Below are 20,534 nucleotides of genomic sequence, written 5' to 3'. Positions count from 1 at the left end.
TCTCTTAAATTTCAATAATAGTTATGAATGTTCCGATAAAATGTTAAGACTAAGTTTTAGAGTTTATATTTAATTTGCTTGTACATAAATGTAAATAGCTAAATTACTGTGTAAGTTTCTGCTAAACCAATAATATCAATGATAGTGAATTTAAAAATTTTGTGCAATTTTGTGAGTATCAATCCCATTAGTGTAACTGTATAGTGCGGAGATAAAAGCCATCTTGATTTCTATTAACTCTAGAGTGAACATATTAACAATGGCTGTTTTATAAATTGTTTATTAATTCTATTTCTCAGTTTTGAAGAAAATCAGGTTTGTTTCCGAACTTTTCCAATGATAAACGTATCTTGGCTGTCAGAATTTTCAATGAGAATAACAACCTTTTTTTTTCGATGTCCTTGTTTACTATTTGGTTTAACAATAATAAGTTCATCGTAATTGTTCACATTTCTAGGAAACAGAGGTCGCTGGATATATTCTTTAATAGCTTTTCCTTGTTTTGACGCTGGTGTTTCTCTCTGAAGATGTAGAATATAGTTATGTTTAGTGGTGCAACACTCAAAATTTGAGCAATAATTTTACTATAACATGCATAAAACCAAATAAATGTTTCTATAAAAATAATAAATTATGAAATTGGTTTCAGTTATCTCATAAATGTTTTCTGGAAACTAGAAAAACTATTTCAAACATTGCTTAACGCAGTGAATAAAGAATGATATACAGCAGACAATAGCTTAAATACTGTTTTCCATTTATATTTTACACGTTCACAAAGGATAACTAGATTGTTTATATTATTGTCTAGACAAGATGAAAGTACGGTAACAATTAAATGTCAAGTGTTCCACTCAATTTATTGTTATATAACTAGACAAAATGAAAGTGCGGTTATAATTAAACGTCAAGTGTTCTACTCAATTTATTGTTATATAACTAGACAAGATGAAAGTGCGGTTATAATTAAATGTCAAGTGTTCTACTCAATTTATTGTTATATAAATTAAACATGAAAAGTTATGTGATCTGAACTTCAAACGACTGGTTATTTACCTTATGTTACAGAGAGAAACAGTTTTCAAACTGTCTTATTTTTTTGCAACTTTGGAATAAATCACGCACCTTATAGCGTTTTAAAACAATCAATAATCTTAGTAAAGACCAAAAGAAGAGAACTGGATATTTCACTAAATGTCTTTCAGACCAATGAAAGTTGGCTGGCAGCCAAAAGAAGAAAAAAAACTGTTGTAAAATGTCTGAAAGCGTCATCAACAAGATATAGTTGAACCACTTGCAACAAAATGGCACAAATACACTGGTACTTGGCTAAGAAGGTCCCAATCCACCTTTAAAGCAAGTTGCCGTTATATACCGATTATGTGTAACCTGATAATATCTGAATCAGATGTTCAAAGCTCCAACATGACGTCATTTCATTGTACATACAGTTAAAAAACGAAATAAAGTGAGCAATATGAGCGGAAATGATATATTATGGTGCCACTAATGTACAAAATAATTCTTTTATTATCAGTAGTGGTAGTATGTATGTGAATGAAAATTACGAAAGGGCATTTTGATCTTTATGTTTTCCAGATGTTATTAATGCTATGGACAACAGTAAAGGTAATGCGAACTTCTTACACAATCATATTGTTATGATTGGCTCTGTGCCCAGTTTAATGGATGGTAATTGTTCCAACATGTACTAAGATTGAAGAAGAGGTGATTCATCAATTTAACTAGCATATAGACTTATTAGACCTCAATGGTATCGAACATGTATTAGTCTATTTTGGAGAAAAAAATGCACGCATTCAAACGACTCTGAACATTAAAGATTCTCTGAACGCATCTTTTTTTTTTTAACTGTAAAAATGTGAATTTACTTGCATCGAATATTAATTATTACGTAAGATGAATAAGAACTTAATTGAATTTCGAACCAAAGTATTCCTTTCTCTCTAGGTCGTTTTCATATATCGTCTCCAGGGTTGTTCGTTTGGTCACTTTTTTGCTTTCTTGGAATATTAGTTTTTGTCTTCTTAACATTCTTTTGCAGAGACCTTCTTTCTCACATTCAGGGATCAGTGGCATAGCCTCCAAAATATCCAATTCATCAGTGGTTATCTTTTCATCACCAAGCTGTTTGTGTTCGACACGGTTTTTCAAAACATTCCGTTCTTCCCGAGGTTTAGATTTCCAGGTGTAGAAAAAACAAAGTACGCTGCATGATCATTACAGAAAATAAATAAATAAGAATCACGTGTTTCAAGTCCATTAAAATACATATTGTAATTAAATAAGCTATGGATAATGCGTCACAGTTAAAACTTTGCAGTCGTAACTTACCACAAAGCAGTAAGACACATCAAAATGAGTGCTGTTCGCCAAGCACATCTTGGAACTGTAGATTTTGAAGTCAAGTGAAGCGTAGCCTTCGAAACCACTTCAATTCGATCTTAAGACAGAGAGTCGTATTTAAAATCAGTTTACGTACTCCACCGGTCACGTAAAACAGAAAAATAAAACTTCAAATGTAAGTTAACAATAATAGTAATGTGTATAATTCTTTAAGTTCAACAATAATCTTCATTAACATATTAAAATTTCAATTGAATAAATATGAAACTTCTTACACTTATAATATATTTTCATATTAAACATTGATAACAACTTTTACAATTTGACAACTGTAAATATACATTTTTTCTTTACACGTTAAACAGATAATTAGCAAAGAAAAATGACGCCTGTTGTATTATTTGAGCTCCTTACTAGTAGACAAATAGTACAGTTGTGTAATAACAACAACTATATAGTTATATAACGGGAAATCAATTAGGTTTTCCAACATATTTACATTGTGAGACGATATATCACGAAACCTACTGACTTTCCATTCCAAATACACGTGATCAGACTATATAAGAAAAATCTAGACATTTTCTTTACGATAATTTACATATTATACAACTCAGTATAACACAGTGAGTTAAATGAACTTAGATTCATTAAAACTGTAAAGATGTATAACACAAATTAAACAAACTGTCTTTCCATTGACTACTTAATAAAGTCAGTTTGTTTAATGGGTATTCACTTACTGTGTTAAGTTTTATAATTAACAGCTTCACTTATTATGGTGCATAATTATATTTTACTATCGAATCGTATCCACTGAATGGTAGTTTCTGCGTTTTATAACACTATTAACAATTGTAATTTTACAAATTTGTCTTTACTGTAAATTTCCCAGATAAAGAACGATACCATTTTGACCACAAACACTGAACGTCGTACGTCAATGCTCATGAAGTTTTTTCGCTTACTTTGTAACAATTCTTTCTAATAGTTTTGTTCAGAACTTACGAGACGGTGCTAACGTTTTGATAATCCAATGTTATTATAATCTTATACTAAGGCATTTGTTTTGTATTTGGACAAATTACTTTCTTTTATTACAAAACGACATTATGTACACAAAATAAACATATTAAACATAGATATAAGTTATGTTTTGGGACATACACTGTTTTAGTTAAAATATCTTTCGTCTTTTAGTAATAATGTGACGCACACAGATGTGCTATCGAGACACCGTAATATTTGTTTTTCAATTTCGCGGATAGCTGAACGAGGGCTTTCAGCGCTAGCCGTTCCTAATTTTGAAATGATACACTGGAGGTAAGACAGCTATTCAATACTATTTGTCGTAAATGTTTGAGCTCATCTTTAAAAAGAGTAGTATGATTTCTCAGTAAAAGCAAAGCTTTTTAATGCATTAAAAACCATGTAAGTTATGAAGAAGTATCGTATTATAACAATCTGCCTGAACAAAAATAAACATCTTTAAAATGTTAAGGAAACAATAAAAGAAAACTTTAAAACCCTTTTGTTCCATTACTTCTACAAAGATCTTTATTATCAGCTCCTTCTTCATCAGTAATTTTATCTCCAGGACAAGGTATACAGGCGTCAGCAGCAAATGATGTCATGTAAGTTCCTCCTGGACACGGCAGGCAGTGAGTTTGGGATCCGTTATCATAGTGTCCAGGAGGACATGGATCTAAAAGCGTTAAAAGTACATAACTAAACATTTATTTACCCAGTGTTAATTTTATTGTTCTAACAACGTCTTTAGTATCAAAAAAACGTATCTGTTGAACTAAAATTCCATATTTTTAAAAGTCTTTCATCTATTTGTGTTTAATGTGAACAGTTTAAAGTAATTGAGTATCATATATACTTACAACACCTGTTAACATCTCTTTGGTATCCACGAGTACAGTTGAGATTCTCGGCTGGAACATACACTGGGGAAAACAACAGAGAGTTAATATTTTTATTAGCACGTTTTGTGTCACCGTTGGAATTTTAAGGTTTTTCACAATGAGCACGACGCATTAGTTATAATATTAATTATAACTCACTCTATAAAATAAAAACATTAATATTACTTTTCGTGAGAAAAATAAAACGTGTCGTGCTTCAAAACAGTTTCTTAACAGTAGACTTTTGTTTCTTTATGTACTTCATAATTAAGTTAACTAATAAAACTAATCACACAAACTTGGAAATTTATGAAATTACACACGATCTTTTTTTTATTGGTACATTTGATTTTTGTTGGTGTTTCCCTTGTAAAATTTTTATTTGTCACAGTTAATATGTTTCTTAACAGTAGACTTTTTGTTTCTTTATGTACTTCCTAATGGAGTTAACTAATGAAACTAATCGCACAATCTTGGAAATTTATGAAATTACACACGATCTTCTTTTTTATTGGTATATTTGATTTCTGTTGGTGTTTCCCTTGTAAAATTCTTATTTGTCACAGTTAAACGTTAAACTGCTGTCACTGTTTATGTTAATATCAGGTATGAAAATACAGGTTATTTTGGGAATATTACGTTGGTAAAATGTATCAGTATATGATTGTGTCTTGCAAACAACAAAATATCAAATAATATCCTTATAATGCAGAAATTGGATGAAATGCATTCCGAGAAAATTTTTCATTTAAAGTTAATATAAAATCAAATACTTAATTTTTTTGTGCATTTATCAAGATAAATAATATTGCGATCTAACACCTTTCACTGTAAATTTAAAGTGTTGTTTATTCAAAATACGTTCTTAAAAAACTTCGTAGATATGATTTATATCTTTACAGTTCACAAGATTTTGATTCAACATTCATAAGTTGAGTTCATTATATTAAAATAACTTTGGAGCCTCATCACTTCTCTCTACAGGTTTACCATAATCCATCTGGTCTCTGATCACATAGAAATCTATAATTACTACATCAGTGACGTGACTGGTAAGTGTGTGTATGTACAATAACATGCATATCTATCTAATTACTCAGCGGTTAGAAGACTGAGGTATTTTTTACGTACTGTCGCCTGGGACACTTCAGCGTTTTTTATCCTGACATTTGTGTTCGTACGACTTGTTGCACGTCTTTTTATGAATTGTTCATAAATTATTTTGACGAACCAAAATTATTTTTTCGATGCTCTTAAATACAATAAATATCTTTGTTCCGAAAAATTTAAATTCTCATTTGAATATATTTTCATATTTGGGCATATAAAAATTTACATTGGAAAGGTCTGTTACAAACCTTTCCCAAAAGCAACCAATTTTCGATTACATCACACCATTTACGAAATGTTAAGCAATGTCATGAAGTTGTTCTGATATATTCTGTTCTATCGTGACTTTATATCAGATTGAGTCACATTATATGCCAGGTTGCATATTCAATATTGTTTTGGCATGGCTTACTAATCCTTATAAACTATAAAGTATTATTGCTGTGAACATTAGTGGCAGACTCTGACTAATACTGCATGTTTATTTCAGGAGTACCGATAAGATTACGGGTTCGTCTTTATCACTGCCCTGAAATAGCTCTTTTCAGGGCATCTTTAACATCAACTGATGGAATGTGATGCATCCTTCATAAGTATATTATAGCTGTCAATATCAACATCTTCAAATAATCTGCCGACCCACTTAGCACCTTGGAGTTGGGCAATATCAGCCATTACTGGAGTCCTGATTAGATGGATCAGTATATGGACGAACAAAGAGTGTAGTATTGATGGTAACATTTAAAGTAATTATATGTGGATATGTTTACCAATACTTATTCATACCACACTTCGACATCGACATTTCCTCTCATTAAAATTAAGAAAAACTGATTTCATGTTATCTCTAAAGTAATAATTCCTTGTAAGTACTTTTAACAATGTTGTAATAATCTATTTTATGCATTTATATTTCTGAGGAACCCACTTGAAGCTAATAAATATTGCAGACATTCTACAATGGGTAATTTAAAACTTTTTATTACAGAATTCATATATAATTCGACGTTTTTAGGTTATAAAGCGATTAGGAAGGAGATTTGAGATACGGTGATATAGAGAAACCTCAGTCAACAACAAGACACTCACCCAGTCAATAACCTCAAATACAATAAACAAAATACTTAAATTCTTGTAAAAATATAAAGCAAATACAATACTAATGTCATTTATAAAATATTTTATGGCAACTTCCACGTATTTTACGTCTGAGAAACAAGCCCAAAACTCAAAACAAGATTCATGTAACACAAAAAAAATAGGATCTCACGTTTTTAATTTAACACTACAACTCAAATGAATATACTACATGTAACATTTAAATGCGAAACAGAGAATCCAACATCACTAGACGAAAAACAAATAATTCCTTGTAATACAAGAACAAACACACATTAAACCAATATAAAAACACACTTTGATATCTGTATTAATAAGATTTAATAAATCTTGTTCAATGTATTATAAATTGAAGATGATACTTTTAATTTACAATATTTTATAATTTACAAAATATTCTGAGAGTACTAAGAGTAATGTAGATAGTATTAATAGGAAATTACACGAAGGTTGTTAAAAACTATCATATGAAAATATGACAGTTCAATTTTCATTATAATTAAATGACATAAAAGAAAACGTATCGTTTTATGAACGAAATCGATAAAAACACAGTTTAATTAACGTAGATGAGAGTATTTTAAAATTCCTATCTGGTGCAGTAACAACAGTTTGATCATCAGAGACAAATCCATAAAGAAATTATTTACTCTTTAGGTGAACAAACGAATAATATGAATTATTTGACTTAACCAACTGAAAACCATGATTGGAAAAGTATTCAGATCATTGGTAAGTATCACTAATATATCAATACATATCAGAAAAAAACAAAATGAAATATATAAAACAAGAGCAGAGTTGTTAGTTTTCAATGACAAAATTCAGAATAACTGACAGTAGTTCGCTTTTACAGTGAAAAACAGTAGATCGGAGTTAGCTCAGTTAGTACAAGCACTGAATGTGACCGCAAATAGAAAGTTCTTGCTTTCTTGCTTTCCAGTAAGTTATCAAATCTATTAAACAAAGCGAAAGATCACCTTACATTAGAGTTTGTGGTCCCTACACATAGTTATCAGATTTTCATTTATTACATGTGAACTGACATTAATACAGCTTCAATTAGAGATACCTTGAAAATGTTTAGACAAGTTACATAGAAATGTACTTATTGTAGCTGTATTAATATCATAATATCAGTCCACGTGTAATACATGAAAATCTGACAACTATATACAGGGACCACAAACTGTAAGTATGAGGTAATCTTTCACTTTTGTCTAATATATTTGATAGCTTACTCAGAGTAGAAAACAAGAACTTAACTTTCTAATTAACTGTAGAGAATGAAAAGCTTTTCGAATGATCAAGCACACATAGTTTTTCTTATAACAAAACCACATCGGGCTATTTACTGTGTCCACCGAGGGCAATCGAACTCCTGATCTTAGCGTTGTAAATCCATAGACTTACCGCTGTTCCATCGGGAGACTATTTCATTAAAACAATAACTCTATGAACATAGTTATTTAATGTTAAGTGTTAACTGATTTTATCTGTTGTCAGTCCAAAACTGGTTGCTTATCAGTTCGATTATAAGACTATAATCGTAACGTTTTTTAATTAATGATTAAATGGTACAATAGATTATATTACACATTTTAAAGCTGTGAGTTTTTTGTTTCTATTTTTCTCTGTAAATTTGCACTCCACTTAAACTAAACACATACTTATACGACTTGGATTTAAATCTATTCATAAAGAATATGAAAAAACAACGTATTTGCGAGTCATTGGAAAATATTGAACTGCAAGAAAAAGAGAATCAAATTAAAAGAAAACACCAGTTTTAACAAATGAAGTTTTAATTAAAATTCCTTTTAACCAAAGAAATTATTCAGTCACATTTATTCCAGTTTAAACATTAAACCATCGTGTAATACCATTGCTTCGCCAACTGAAACATTTTCTACCCATCCTGTACATATTTTACAACGCATAAAGAAAAAATATTTTTTATTGCTATAGATGAGACCTACTAACGGGTTCTAGCATTAAAGTAATCATCTAAAACGAGATTTTCGCACACCACAGACTTAAAATCAGTAATGAGCAAATTGATAAAAATGAGGCAGAAATATTTGCGAGCAAATGTGGCATTAAACATAATTATTAGGATTCACTAACATCTGCACTCTCCATCAAAACGTTTTACTATTAAAGAAACATCCGTTCACGGTAAGAACGAAAATATTTAATTTGTATACGTAAAAATAAATGTAGAGCTAAGTTGTTTATGTTTGTGTGTTTTTTTTTCCTTTAGTAGGGCCAGCATGCTCGTCTTTTCAACCGTGGGGGCGTTATAATGTGACGGTCAATCCCACTATTCGTTGGTAAAAGAGTAGCCCAAGAATTGACGGTGGGTGGTGATGACTATCTGCCTTCCCTCTAGTCTTACACTGCTAAATTAGGGACGGTTAGCACAGATAGCCCTCGAGTAGCTTTGTGCGAATTTCAAAAAACAAACTTCTTTTAGCAAAGCCACGTCGGACTATCTGCTGAGCTCACCGAAGGAATTCGAACCTGTGATTTTAGCGTTGTAAATCCGTAGACTTACCTCTGTACTAGTGGGGGGCAGAGCTTAGCTAGCAAAAAAAGAAAGAGAATCGAACGGCGGTGGTATTAACAGTTTGAAACTACTATAGTGAAACTTTAAATAGATTGAAAGTGTAGTGATCAGTAGGATATCTTTACAGTTACAAAATTTTAACCAAATCTTTGAATTCCTAAGGTTGATTTGTCAGAGAGTATCTTGTTTATTTTTAGCTTCATTAACTACCAAGCTCTGTAAGAGAAAAATCAGGAATTCCATAGCTCTAACCAATGAATACAAATAAATATCACAAACATATAGTAAGATTGATAAAATATTGGTTATCGAATTTTTAATAAACTAATTTCAAATGCTTTACAAACGATAATTAATGACAGAATTAATTTTCTTTTTTCTTCCTATGAACATTCCGCTTGGTTGTTTACAAATAAGTGACACATAATATGAAATTTTTATTGTTAAAAGTGATACTATTGTCATCATAATCTTACGTATACATGGGCAATATAAATAATTTTGTAGTCACTACACGTGTAGAAACGGGCATATTTACATAATGTCTGAATAAAATAACATATGAATCAAGATTTACATGTATTTATACTAAAGTTATACAAAGATGTTTAGAAGTACTTTTTCGAGATTTGCGACTGAAATATATAAATCCCTTTCAAGTATCAGCCCCCAAATATATTCCCCCCATCATGTTTTCGTTGTACACGCTCCCAACTCACAAAAGCAAAGTTTGAAGACAATAGGCCTTTACTATTTACTTTAGGCATAAGCAATTAGGAAATAACATTTTGTCCCCAAGAACAAGAAACAGAAAAAAATTTGTTACATAGTGTAATCTTACGTATACACAGGCAATTATTTTTATAATCAATACACATGGTGAAATATCAAACGAAAAGGTTATGGCTGAAAGAAATTTAAAAGCAAGATGGACGATTCAGATTTAGATGTTATTTCTGTTAAATTACTATCGTTTAATAAATAAAAATATGGTCTACAAAAAAAACTTTGAATTTACCTCTGACATCATGTTTGTAATCACCTTCACGATTTTTGCATGTGTAAATTCCCGCGTCTTCAAATTCCACGTCGGTTAGCACTAATTTGCCACCGTATTTTATTTGCGTTCTCTCATTATTAATAACTAGTTCATTGCGATTTGAGTACCAAATAACTATTTCTTTTCTCCCTCTTTTATAAGCTTGGTTTGAACATATTAATGTAAGAGTAGAACCACGTTCAGTTTCGTAGACGAATTTAAAACCTGAAACAAGCAGGAAACTACCGAAAATATAAAATAATTGAGTGTAATTAGCCATTGAAATCTCTCTGCACTGTACGCTTTGTAAGTCACTTTCTGTATTGTTTCTAAGTGAAATATCAGTGTTACTATGCTTACAAAGTATTCTTGTTTGAATGACGTCATGAACTCAAGTAATATCGTTTGGTGGAAAAATTTTACTAACAATTATGATTGCTGATTGCAAAGTTTATTGTTTTCTGTTATTGGTTGAACTGAGATATTATAATCATGTTTATGTTATGCAGTACCAACTCAAGTAATTTAGATTTAATAAACAACAACAACACTTTCTTGAGATTTCAACTTGAAATTTAGTTGAAGCAAATAAAATTTATACGAAGTTTTGCTTTGCAATTTCTTTTGACAATATAAGTCTTGTCGGTATTTATGATTTCAACCACAATAAGACTGCTAACAGATGTCTCATGATACATACAAATTATAATTGAGTAGTTATAAATGTATAAACTTTGTAACCATATTTAAATTTTAAAAAAAATTGCTTGCTGAGTATAACATACAAATGAAAGTCTGATATTGTTTCATCCATACACTTACCATTCGTAAGGCAAGTGTTAAGATAAATACCTCGGTCACACACCCATTCAGTTTAAATGCAGGCGTGCCCCAAGGGTCTGTACTCAGCCCAGTACTTTATAATATATATATTAATGACATAACTTTTCAGAAAAAAAGTTCAAAAACATTAAACTTAACCTCAATAAAACTAACATCATCTTCACAAAGTCTATCACTTTTCTAGGCCTTACCATGACTCACAACCTATCTTGGACACCACACTTTCAGAAAATCGCTACCCGAGCAAGTAATAAAATTTTCTTTCTTAAACGTCTTAGTGGCCCCAACAAAGGCTGTTCTCCCAAAATTATTCTCGCAATATACAAAGCATTCATTAGACCCCTTTTCGAATATGGTAGTGCAGCCACATGTAACATGACTGAAGGACAATACTCAGTGTTACAAAACCTGCAAAACCGCACCATTAAAACCGCTTACCGCCTCCCCAACTATACTACCGCAACATACCTCAACTTCCTAACTCAACTATTACCAATTCAGGATCGATTCATCAAACTTACCAAACAATTCTACACTAAAGCTACTGACAGAAATTCCCAAACTCGCCAATTATTCCGACTGGCAGACACACCTCAAAGTATACTTCACCATTAAACTGGACTACTAATTACAGGGACCAGTACTAACCATTACCGATAAAACAGACAATGCTGTGTTACCCATTTATATGTCATTAATGTTTTTACATTCCAGGTTGAGCACTGGGTTGGTATTGTTTTTCCGCGCCCACCCAGTGAAAGTGGTTTTCTCCGGTACCTGGTTTCCCCACATTTCTCGCCATTTGATTTATAGATCCCCCGCACCCTAGCTCTGAAAGGACCTTCTGTCTCTCTTCCTCTCACTCTCCACACTATCCTCTTTCCTATCTCTCTCTCCATATTTTATTCTCTTTCTTTCTCTCTCTCTCTCTCCCTTTCTCTGTCCCTCCTTATGTCACTGGTTCCTTTAAGAATTTGTGACCTGCTGCAGCTTGGTCTCCCTGCTCGTGATCATGATGATTTCCTTCCAAAGTGTACCAGTCCAGCTCTCCCGCTCCTCAACTTTCCTATATTATCGTTATTTTCTGTAATACATCATTCAATTCGTTTTTTCTACCTTTCTCCTCACGACACATCTTACCTTATACGCGTGTGGGGCTGAAGAAAAACAAAAGTTTCTGAGCGCCCCAGGTTTGCCTTAAGGGTCTCCTTTAAGGACTTTAAAACCTAAACTACTACTAAGTCAGAAATAAATAATAAATAAGTAATCCATACCCGGTTGACCTAGTTTCCAGATATTTTTCGTTGCTTCAGCGTCTCTGACATTTGTGTTTCTTCGAAATATTGCAGAACTTTTTCCGAATTGTTCTAGCGAACCAAGTTTGTTTAGAAAATTTAAATTAATATTTGAACATATAAACATTTACATTGCAAAGGCCTATTATATACCTTTTCCAAAAGCGAGCAATCTTTGGTTACAACAAGATATCTACGAAATGCTAAGCTATGTCATAAAGAAGTTCTGATAAATTCTGTTGTACTTCGACTTCATATCTCATTGATTGTCACATTAGTTGCCAGTTTGCATATTCAAAACGGTTTTGGTGTGGTTTATTCATTCCTATAAACTGAAGAGTATGATAACTCTAAATTTCAAAGGCAGCCTGGCACTGATACAATACCAATAATATCACGAGTTCTTCTTCATCATTTCCCTGAAATATCCCTTGCAGCTCATCTTTAGTATCAATTAATAAAATAAGATTTAATGTTCCAAGAGTATCCTATTGGTGTTACTATAAACACTTTTATACCTATACTTAAAACTTTTATTAAATATTGTTGTGTGTATTACAACTTGAAGATGGGACTCTTAAATTATAACATGTAAATCATTAATCGCGTTTCAATACTCATGGTAGGGATAACACAGATATCACATTGTGTGGCTTTCTGTTTAATTCTAAACAAATAAATCGACCACTTCTTCACTGTACCTCATGTGTGTGTGTTTTTTTCTTATAGGAAAGCTGCGTCGGGTTATATGCTGAATACACGGAGAGGAATCGAGCCCCTGATTTTTGAGTTGTAAATCCGTAGACTTACCACTGTATTCAGCGAAAGAATGCAATACTCTGTATATTCTGTATACAATACATATCCCAAATCATGAATATTAGAAGCTAGTAGGTCCGGAATGGCCAAATGGGTTAAGACGTTCGACCCGCAATTCGCGGGTTCGAATCCATGTAGCACCAAACATACTAACCCTTTCAGCTCGATAGCAGTTCCTAATTTAGCAGTGCAAGACTAGAGGGAAGGAAGCTAGTCATCACCACCCACCGCCAACTTTTTGGGCTACTCTTTTACCAACGAATAGTGGAATTGACCGTCATATTATAACGACCCCACGGCTGAAAGGGCAAACATGTTTAGTGCGACGGGGATTCAAACCCGCGACCCTCGGATTATGAATCGAACGCCTTAACCCACCTGGCCAGGCCGGGCCATTTCTCGTATATATATATATATAGCTTTATGTACTGTTATCTGTATTCATAAACAACATTACGAATCTTGTTGTCTTTACGATCTCTAGTGATAACGATAGGCCTCGTCTGTAATGATATGGTCGATCATGTGTTGTTTTTATAAATGAGATTATAATTAAAAGTTTTAATTCAAATACCTTTTAACTACCGGTTTTTTTGTCGTATTTAGTCCAATTCAGACACTAAATCATAAGAAGTGTAAAATCATTTAGAGAGGAATAAGGGCAAAGGATATCTTCGTTTGAAGTGGTTCTTCAACTCTTTTATTATCGGAAAACCTTCTTTGCTTCACTAACCTCTGCATTAATACCCATGCTATATATATTTTATGATAAAAATCACGTAAACTGCATATAGTATCAAGCTGGACATACAAATGGCGTTTTGGGAAATATTTTGTCTCTCATTATTATTGGTATATAGCAGTTGATGCGAGTTGTTAATATAAAAAAAAGTTGTTATTGCTGTTAATCACACTAGTGTTTTAATCTTACTGATACTATTTAGTGTTAATATGTTAGTATGTAATAATAGCTGGATTTCATTACCTAAAGAGCTGTTCTCAACTGTATTCTCGCCAAGGGCAGAGCGCTGAATGCCCACTGTATCGAATTGTACTTATCTCAGAAATATATGTTACAAAATAAAAAATAATGGTTAAAAATTAATTAGTTATCATAGTCATTCACGATTTTAAATCCTTATTACAAAAAAATACACATCAGTATAAAAAAAAACGTGTAGTAATTTCAGTTTCCTAATTCTGTTTGCCCGGTCATACGCTGCATTGTTACATTTTCAACATTTACTCTGTAGTTATTACATGAGTGTGGATCTTAATATCAATATAGAACATAGAGAAATCTTTTTATCCAAGACTTTAGCACCTCATACTCTGAGGGCTAGGATACTCATACCATCAGCATAATTAAACAATTATATAAAAAAGTATAAAAAATTATATAAAAAGTTACACTGGATAAGTATATCGTGATATGTTTGTTTTGTTTTCAGTTTTTCGTAAAGTTACACAAGGGCTACCTGCGATAGCCGTCCTTTCTTCAACAATATAAGAGTGGAGGGAAGGTAGTTCGTCATCACCTCCCAGCACCAACTTGCTAACGAATAGTTATATTGCACGTCACATTATAACTCCACCATCTCTGAAAGGGCTAGCATGTTTGGTGTGACGGAAATTCAAACCTAAACCGACTACATGTTCCGACTTTACGCATGTCTATCTCTTTATTTGAAGTTAAGGTACTTTTGTACCCAGCATCTTAACATGTCCATTTCTCAGTTAAATTACCAATGAACCGAGAACAAAAGCATCCAAAACTTAAGCATAAATCATTTAACAAACTAGTAATATAAGTAATGTCAGCTTTCGTTAATGTACTTTTTGTTACTGTAACATTTCAGTTTTTGTAACGTTCTTTCATATTTCTATAAATGTTTAATTTAATAAATATCATCATAGATACTTCTCTTCATCTTTGAAATGTGTTTTGGGTTCGTAGAGTGACATCCACATAACTTATATATTGTTTTACTTTAATTATCTGTTTGAGTAAAGAAGCATCATTTCGAATGAGAGTTTGGTTGTTAGATATCCAACTCCTCTAATCACTACAAACTTCATAAAGCAACAATTTGGCCAAGCTACTACTACTGCCATCAGACTGTTATGTAAATTTAAGTTTTTTTCTTTCGAGTCTTCAACATAATGTACTTCGTGATCACGAGAAACCTACTTGATGTAACAATGTATTTCAATATTGCTAGTGTGGGTATTAAAACTTTTATTAAAATAAAGAAGACAACAAAGCTTCAAACTTCTTAGTTTGAATAAATTTCTTTGTACAATTAATTGATACATTATGCGCATAATGCGATAAGTTGCCATGTCGGAGATACCCAGTGATTTAGGCTTAACAGACCGTAATTTTGAACCAAAAAACATTGGTAAGGTAATCAGTCCACACCATTTACCGTCTGAAGAGTTTTTCTTAAAGAAAAAGTGGAATTGACTGTTACTATTATGACGCACATACAGCTGAAAGAACGAAGCATGGTCAGTAGTACCACTTCTCAAACACAAGACCCAAATTAAATAAGAACATGATCATAAGAATGTGAGAATCTAACATTTTGTTCGTTACGAATAGCCCAAATGTTGGTGATGTTTGGTGCTGATAAGTTGTTTTCCCTCTAATCTATCACTTCAAAGTCAGGGACTGATGACACAGATAGTCATCGCTAAATTAAAAACAACCAATCAATCTCTGAGGTCTTACTACCCGATATGGATTATATCGCTTCCTTACAGACCCTTCATACCGAAGACGTCATACTGTATAAAACAAAATGCAAAAAAACCTTGGGAGTGAAGTACCCATAGCTCAGGACTTCAAGACTGACCTGCGATTCCAGAGCTTCACGTCATAGCTTTCAACAGGATAGTGAGGCCATTTTGGTGGGACTCTTCAAAGAACCAACCTGTGTGTCATTCATACGAAAACAGTGAGAATCATGCAGAAAAACAACAAACTTAACCCACGAATGCGAGGAATACGGGCTTAAACAATAAAAGCATTTGCGGCCTATTGCTCACTTCATTAAGCGAACTACCAGTAATCCAGACTATGGGACTGAGGGTTCTTGGTTAAGTCCAGTTACTACTAAACGAAATAATGCCCTGCACTTTGGTGCTGTGTTGGCATGCTATAAGAGTGACAGTCAAACAAGAGTAGTTCAAGAGTCAAATATATATATCAATAAAGATTAGATTGCAGGAATTAGTGTTTAATTTACGTTATCTTAAAACTGAAACTTTCCACGAGGGAAGGCAGACAGTCAGTATATAGCTTCCTCCACTATCAATTGTGGTATCCCAAGTGGTCCTGGCCTGACTAGGTGGTTAAGGCGATCGACTCGTAATCTAAGTATCGCGGGTTCGAACCCGTCCCACCAAACACGCTTACCCTTTCAATCTTGAAGCGTTATAATATGTGGCCAACTATTCGTTGGCACAAGTGTTGGCGGTGGAGGTGATGAGTAGCTGCCTTCCCTGTAGTCGTATACTACTAAATTTGGGACGACTAGCACAGATAGTCCCCATGTACTTTACGGAAATTAAAAAAAGGAAAAAGAATCACACACAATAATACACTTGTAGCTCTTAAATGCGATGTGTAATAAATTGTTTGCTTGTTTGTCATCAGATACCAACATAGACCCTCTGATACAAAATATAACATCCTAATCATTAAATCACACCGAGCCTAACATTTTTCCTTTAACAGGAAATAAGTTTCTCTCTTTATTCTCTGTCGAGGTCTTTCTCTCACGTTATTACATAAGTTAGAGATATTGGGTTGCGACTTTATTTATTTAAACTGAATCTACCTACAGATATAAGTTTAACAGTACTCTCATGCTTAAGCAATAAATAATTGCCACTATTCCTTAGCTAAGTGTATTCAGTCAAAATATTTCATTATTTCACACCATCAAATATAGTATCTCACATGAAGGCGGATGTATCAAAATAGTACCTCATAAATAGTCGAAGGTCTTAAATTAATACCTAGCCTGAAATCAGATGTATCAACATAATATCTCGTATGAAAGAAGGTACATGAATATAGTATCTCACATGAAGAAAGATATTTCTAACAGCAGTTTGGCACACAAACCAAACTTTAATGAAGCACTAAGGTAAGTACTATAAATAACACTGCTGTTCAATAAAATGAGAAACAAAAAAAGTGTTTTTTTCTTTCAGTTTCTTGTATATTAAATCTAAAGCATGTATTTTTATCATTTTATTCACTTACGATAAATACTTGATAAATCTTCACAGAAAAATTTAGTAAATAATAGTTACTGTGAGGAAAAACATGTTTAATCATTATATAGAATATCGGTAGGTAGTGCTAGCTATAACTGAAAATCTTGTTTGGTTTCATTCGTAAGGTTAATTAAACGTACTGACATTTGAACTTCCCAAAAAAAGCATTGAGCATACTTGACATTTTGAAATGTGGAAGAGATACAATTGAACACCTAACCCTGCTATTCAATTAAAAGATAGTCGGTATTGAGGTCAGATACTCTCCCACAACTGTATGATAAAATGATTAATTCCTGTTCCACATACTTTAAATATCAAGAACTGGAACATAACATGTATCTTTCCACAGAGCAATAAAACATCGAAATAAGAGCTAGCTTTACCGTCCACCAAGGATATCTCACAGCTTCAGGTTTTGAAGCCCAGAGAAATGGCGCTTAAGAACCACTTCAGTTGAACCTTAAGAGAGAGAGTCGTATTTAAAACCGATTTACGTACTGTATCGATTACATTAAACCGAGAGAAAAATGAAAATATCAGTTAACAACAGAAAAATGTGTAATTCTTTAAACCTAACGATATCTTGATTTAACATCGTAAAAATGTTAATTAAATAAGTACGACATTTCTTGCATTTTTATATTAGATATTGATAATAAAGTATAAAATCTGACTTATTCCACTTAAGTAAATTAAGTTTTATTTAATCCCAAAGTAACTTACTTTAAAAGATCGTTACTCACCTTTTGAAACTATAAAACAAAAATGAAACTAGTTAATTCAACCTATACAAATCTTTATAAACAATACAGAAGTAAACCAGCTGGTATCTTTAACTCCTATTTACTAGCTTTAACAACACACTTTACTAATTAAATTAATCATCTAGACACAGTTAGTTTCACAAGATCTCTCTCAGTTATATAACATAAGTATTTTGCTATGTAATAACTGTAGCTATATAGTATGTAAAAGGGTTTCAGCTCGGTTTTCCTAAGGATACACCTTACTAGACTACATTACAATAATATAACTGGTTTTATTATTCGAAAGTAGTTTTCACAATTAAAAGGGCTTTCGTCACCACTATTGCAGAAGATCAAAACAGTATTTCAATTTAGTATTTACTTTTAATATTGCAGACTAAGGGAAAATGTGAGTTGTTATAAATACACATTGCCACGCTAATATTACTTAGTAATTTATAAATTTATATGTTTAATAATTTAAAATATTCTTTTAAAAATTGAAATTCAAACAACACATGACTTAAAGAACTAATGTGCAGTTGACAACATGCCACTGCACTTGTGGTTTTGAATTTTTAAAGTTTAACTTAAGTTCAAGATTAAATAAATAAGTGATACAAATTGGGTAACTCGAGTAGACCCCTCTGTGACACAACGGTATGCATTCGGGATTTACAACTATAGTGAGCAGGGTTTGATATCCATGGTGGGCTGAGAACAAATACCGAATTTTGTAGCTTTGATATTAATTACAAACATAATATATAGATCAGAGTACTTCTCCAGACAATGTTAAAAAAACAACAACAACACAAACTCTACAAAATTCTTCACAGTCAATAAAGTCCTCTTCTAAATTGGTTTCATTATTTCTAAAAATATCCCAGGTTTGACATTATAAAAACAATAAATATAAAATAAATTCGTCGGTATGATTAATAAACTTCATCTTCTCGCTCTAAGACGAATTACTTATTTCTACTTGTAATATATTTAACACATTAATCATAGTTATGTGTTTTCATGAACATCTGTTGATTGTTCCAAAATTTCGATCTTAATTAAATTAATTAATAAAGTTAACAGTCACCATCGTCTTACTAACAAATGAATGTACATTATTTATAATACTGTCTTTTTACGAAATACAAAATTATATTTTGTCTTTGGATCAAGACATCCCACTGTACTTTCACACAACAATCCTTCACAGATTCAAAATTATCTTAATTAAAGCATAATATATACAGAGCTGTTCAATGTTTAATTCTGCACGCGTGTAAATAACTTACTTAATAAATAAAATTACTTTGATTCTCTACGTTCTCAGATTCTAAATATACTGCGGTTTTCAGCATGCGAGAAGAAAATGAGGTATGACAGACATCAGAATTTTTAACGTTTCGTCTACAGTTGCCATGGCAACTGTGTAACACAAAACAAACCGAAACTGCATCTGTTTCCCGTGATGTCGATTATAGAAAAATGAAAATAATCCACTTAACAAAGAAAACACACAGTAACAACTACAACGTTTAAAAACCAAAATCGAAGGTCACCACAACCTAAACGGGTAAAATTCCACACAAACAAAGCTCAGTTTTACGATGTAACTACTGGCACGTTCCTTCTTTCAGACAGTTAAAATACGAAAAACAAAATGTGCAGATAAAAATACAGTTGCCTTTTATGCTAAAACTCGAATCAAACTATATATATAGTCAATGTGTTGTTAATAATGTGTACAGTAAAATATGTGACACCACACTATTAACGGTCTTGAGAAACATCTACACTTGGTTTTGAAAATCATCGTAATTTAAATTACCATTATTTTTTATCATCAGGAATACAAGTCGGATGAGAAGTAAGCAACAGTAAATTCATCAATAAAGAAGTGAATATATGCAATGTTTTACCATCAATAAAGACAAAACATGTACTTTGATAAACTGTACAGATGTTAGTGTTTTTGGTGAAAAAGATAAAAGTGCATCTGAGTCTTTGGCAGTGAGATTATAGAGACAAAATTCGAATGTACACTACAGCAAGAGAGATATAATTATAGAAATTTATACTTTGGTGATTAAAGTTATAAAAATAAAGACCACAGGACAATTAAAGTTAGTAACGATAAAAATTGATTTAAATTTAACTAGACGATATATGTAAGAGAAAACTTAATCACACTATTGAAGAAAATGAAAGAAAACCTGTGAAAGGCTGAAAACACAAAGTAACGTAACAGCTCCACTAAATTTTTAAAGTAGTCATTAGTCTTTTCAATAGAAAAGGTCCGGCATGGCCAGGAGGGTTAAGGTGTTCGACTCAAGGTTCAGCATGGCCAGGTGGGATAAGGTGTTCGACTCGTAATCTGAGGTTCGAATCCCGGTTACACCAAACATGCTCAACCTTTCAGCC

At 32.2% G+C, this 20,534-nt stretch overlaps 1 protein-coding gene across 1 annotated transcript; it reads right to left on the bottom strand.

Annotated features, from left to right (window-relative positions):
- Nucleotides 1–1,932: 1,932 nt before the first annotated feature.
- Nucleotides 1,933–10,429, bottom strand: LOC143243280 (uncharacterized). Its single transcript, XM_076487132.1, has 5 exons — nucleotides 10,094–10,429; nucleotides 4,257–4,319; nucleotides 3,911–4,072; nucleotides 2,356–2,464; nucleotides 1,933–2,230 (listed from the first exon to the last, which is right to left on the bottom strand). Exons 1-5 carry the CDS (start codon nucleotides 10,392–10,394, stop codon nucleotides 1,933–1,935), a joined length of 933 nt encoding a protein of 310 aa, XP_076343247.1. The 5' UTR covers nucleotides 10,395–10,429.
- Nucleotides 10,430–20,534: the final 10,105 nt, after the last annotated feature.

Source organism: Tachypleus tridentatus, unplaced genomic scaffold (assembly GCF_004210375.1).
Source record: "Tachypleus tridentatus isolate NWPU-2018 unplaced genomic scaffold, ASM421037v1 Hic_cluster_2, whole genome shotgun sequence".
Lineage (NCBI taxonomy): Eukaryota > Metazoa > Arthropoda > Merostomata > Xiphosura > Limulidae > Tachypleus > Tachypleus tridentatus.
This window is presented reverse-complemented; position numbering and strand designations above follow the sequence as displayed.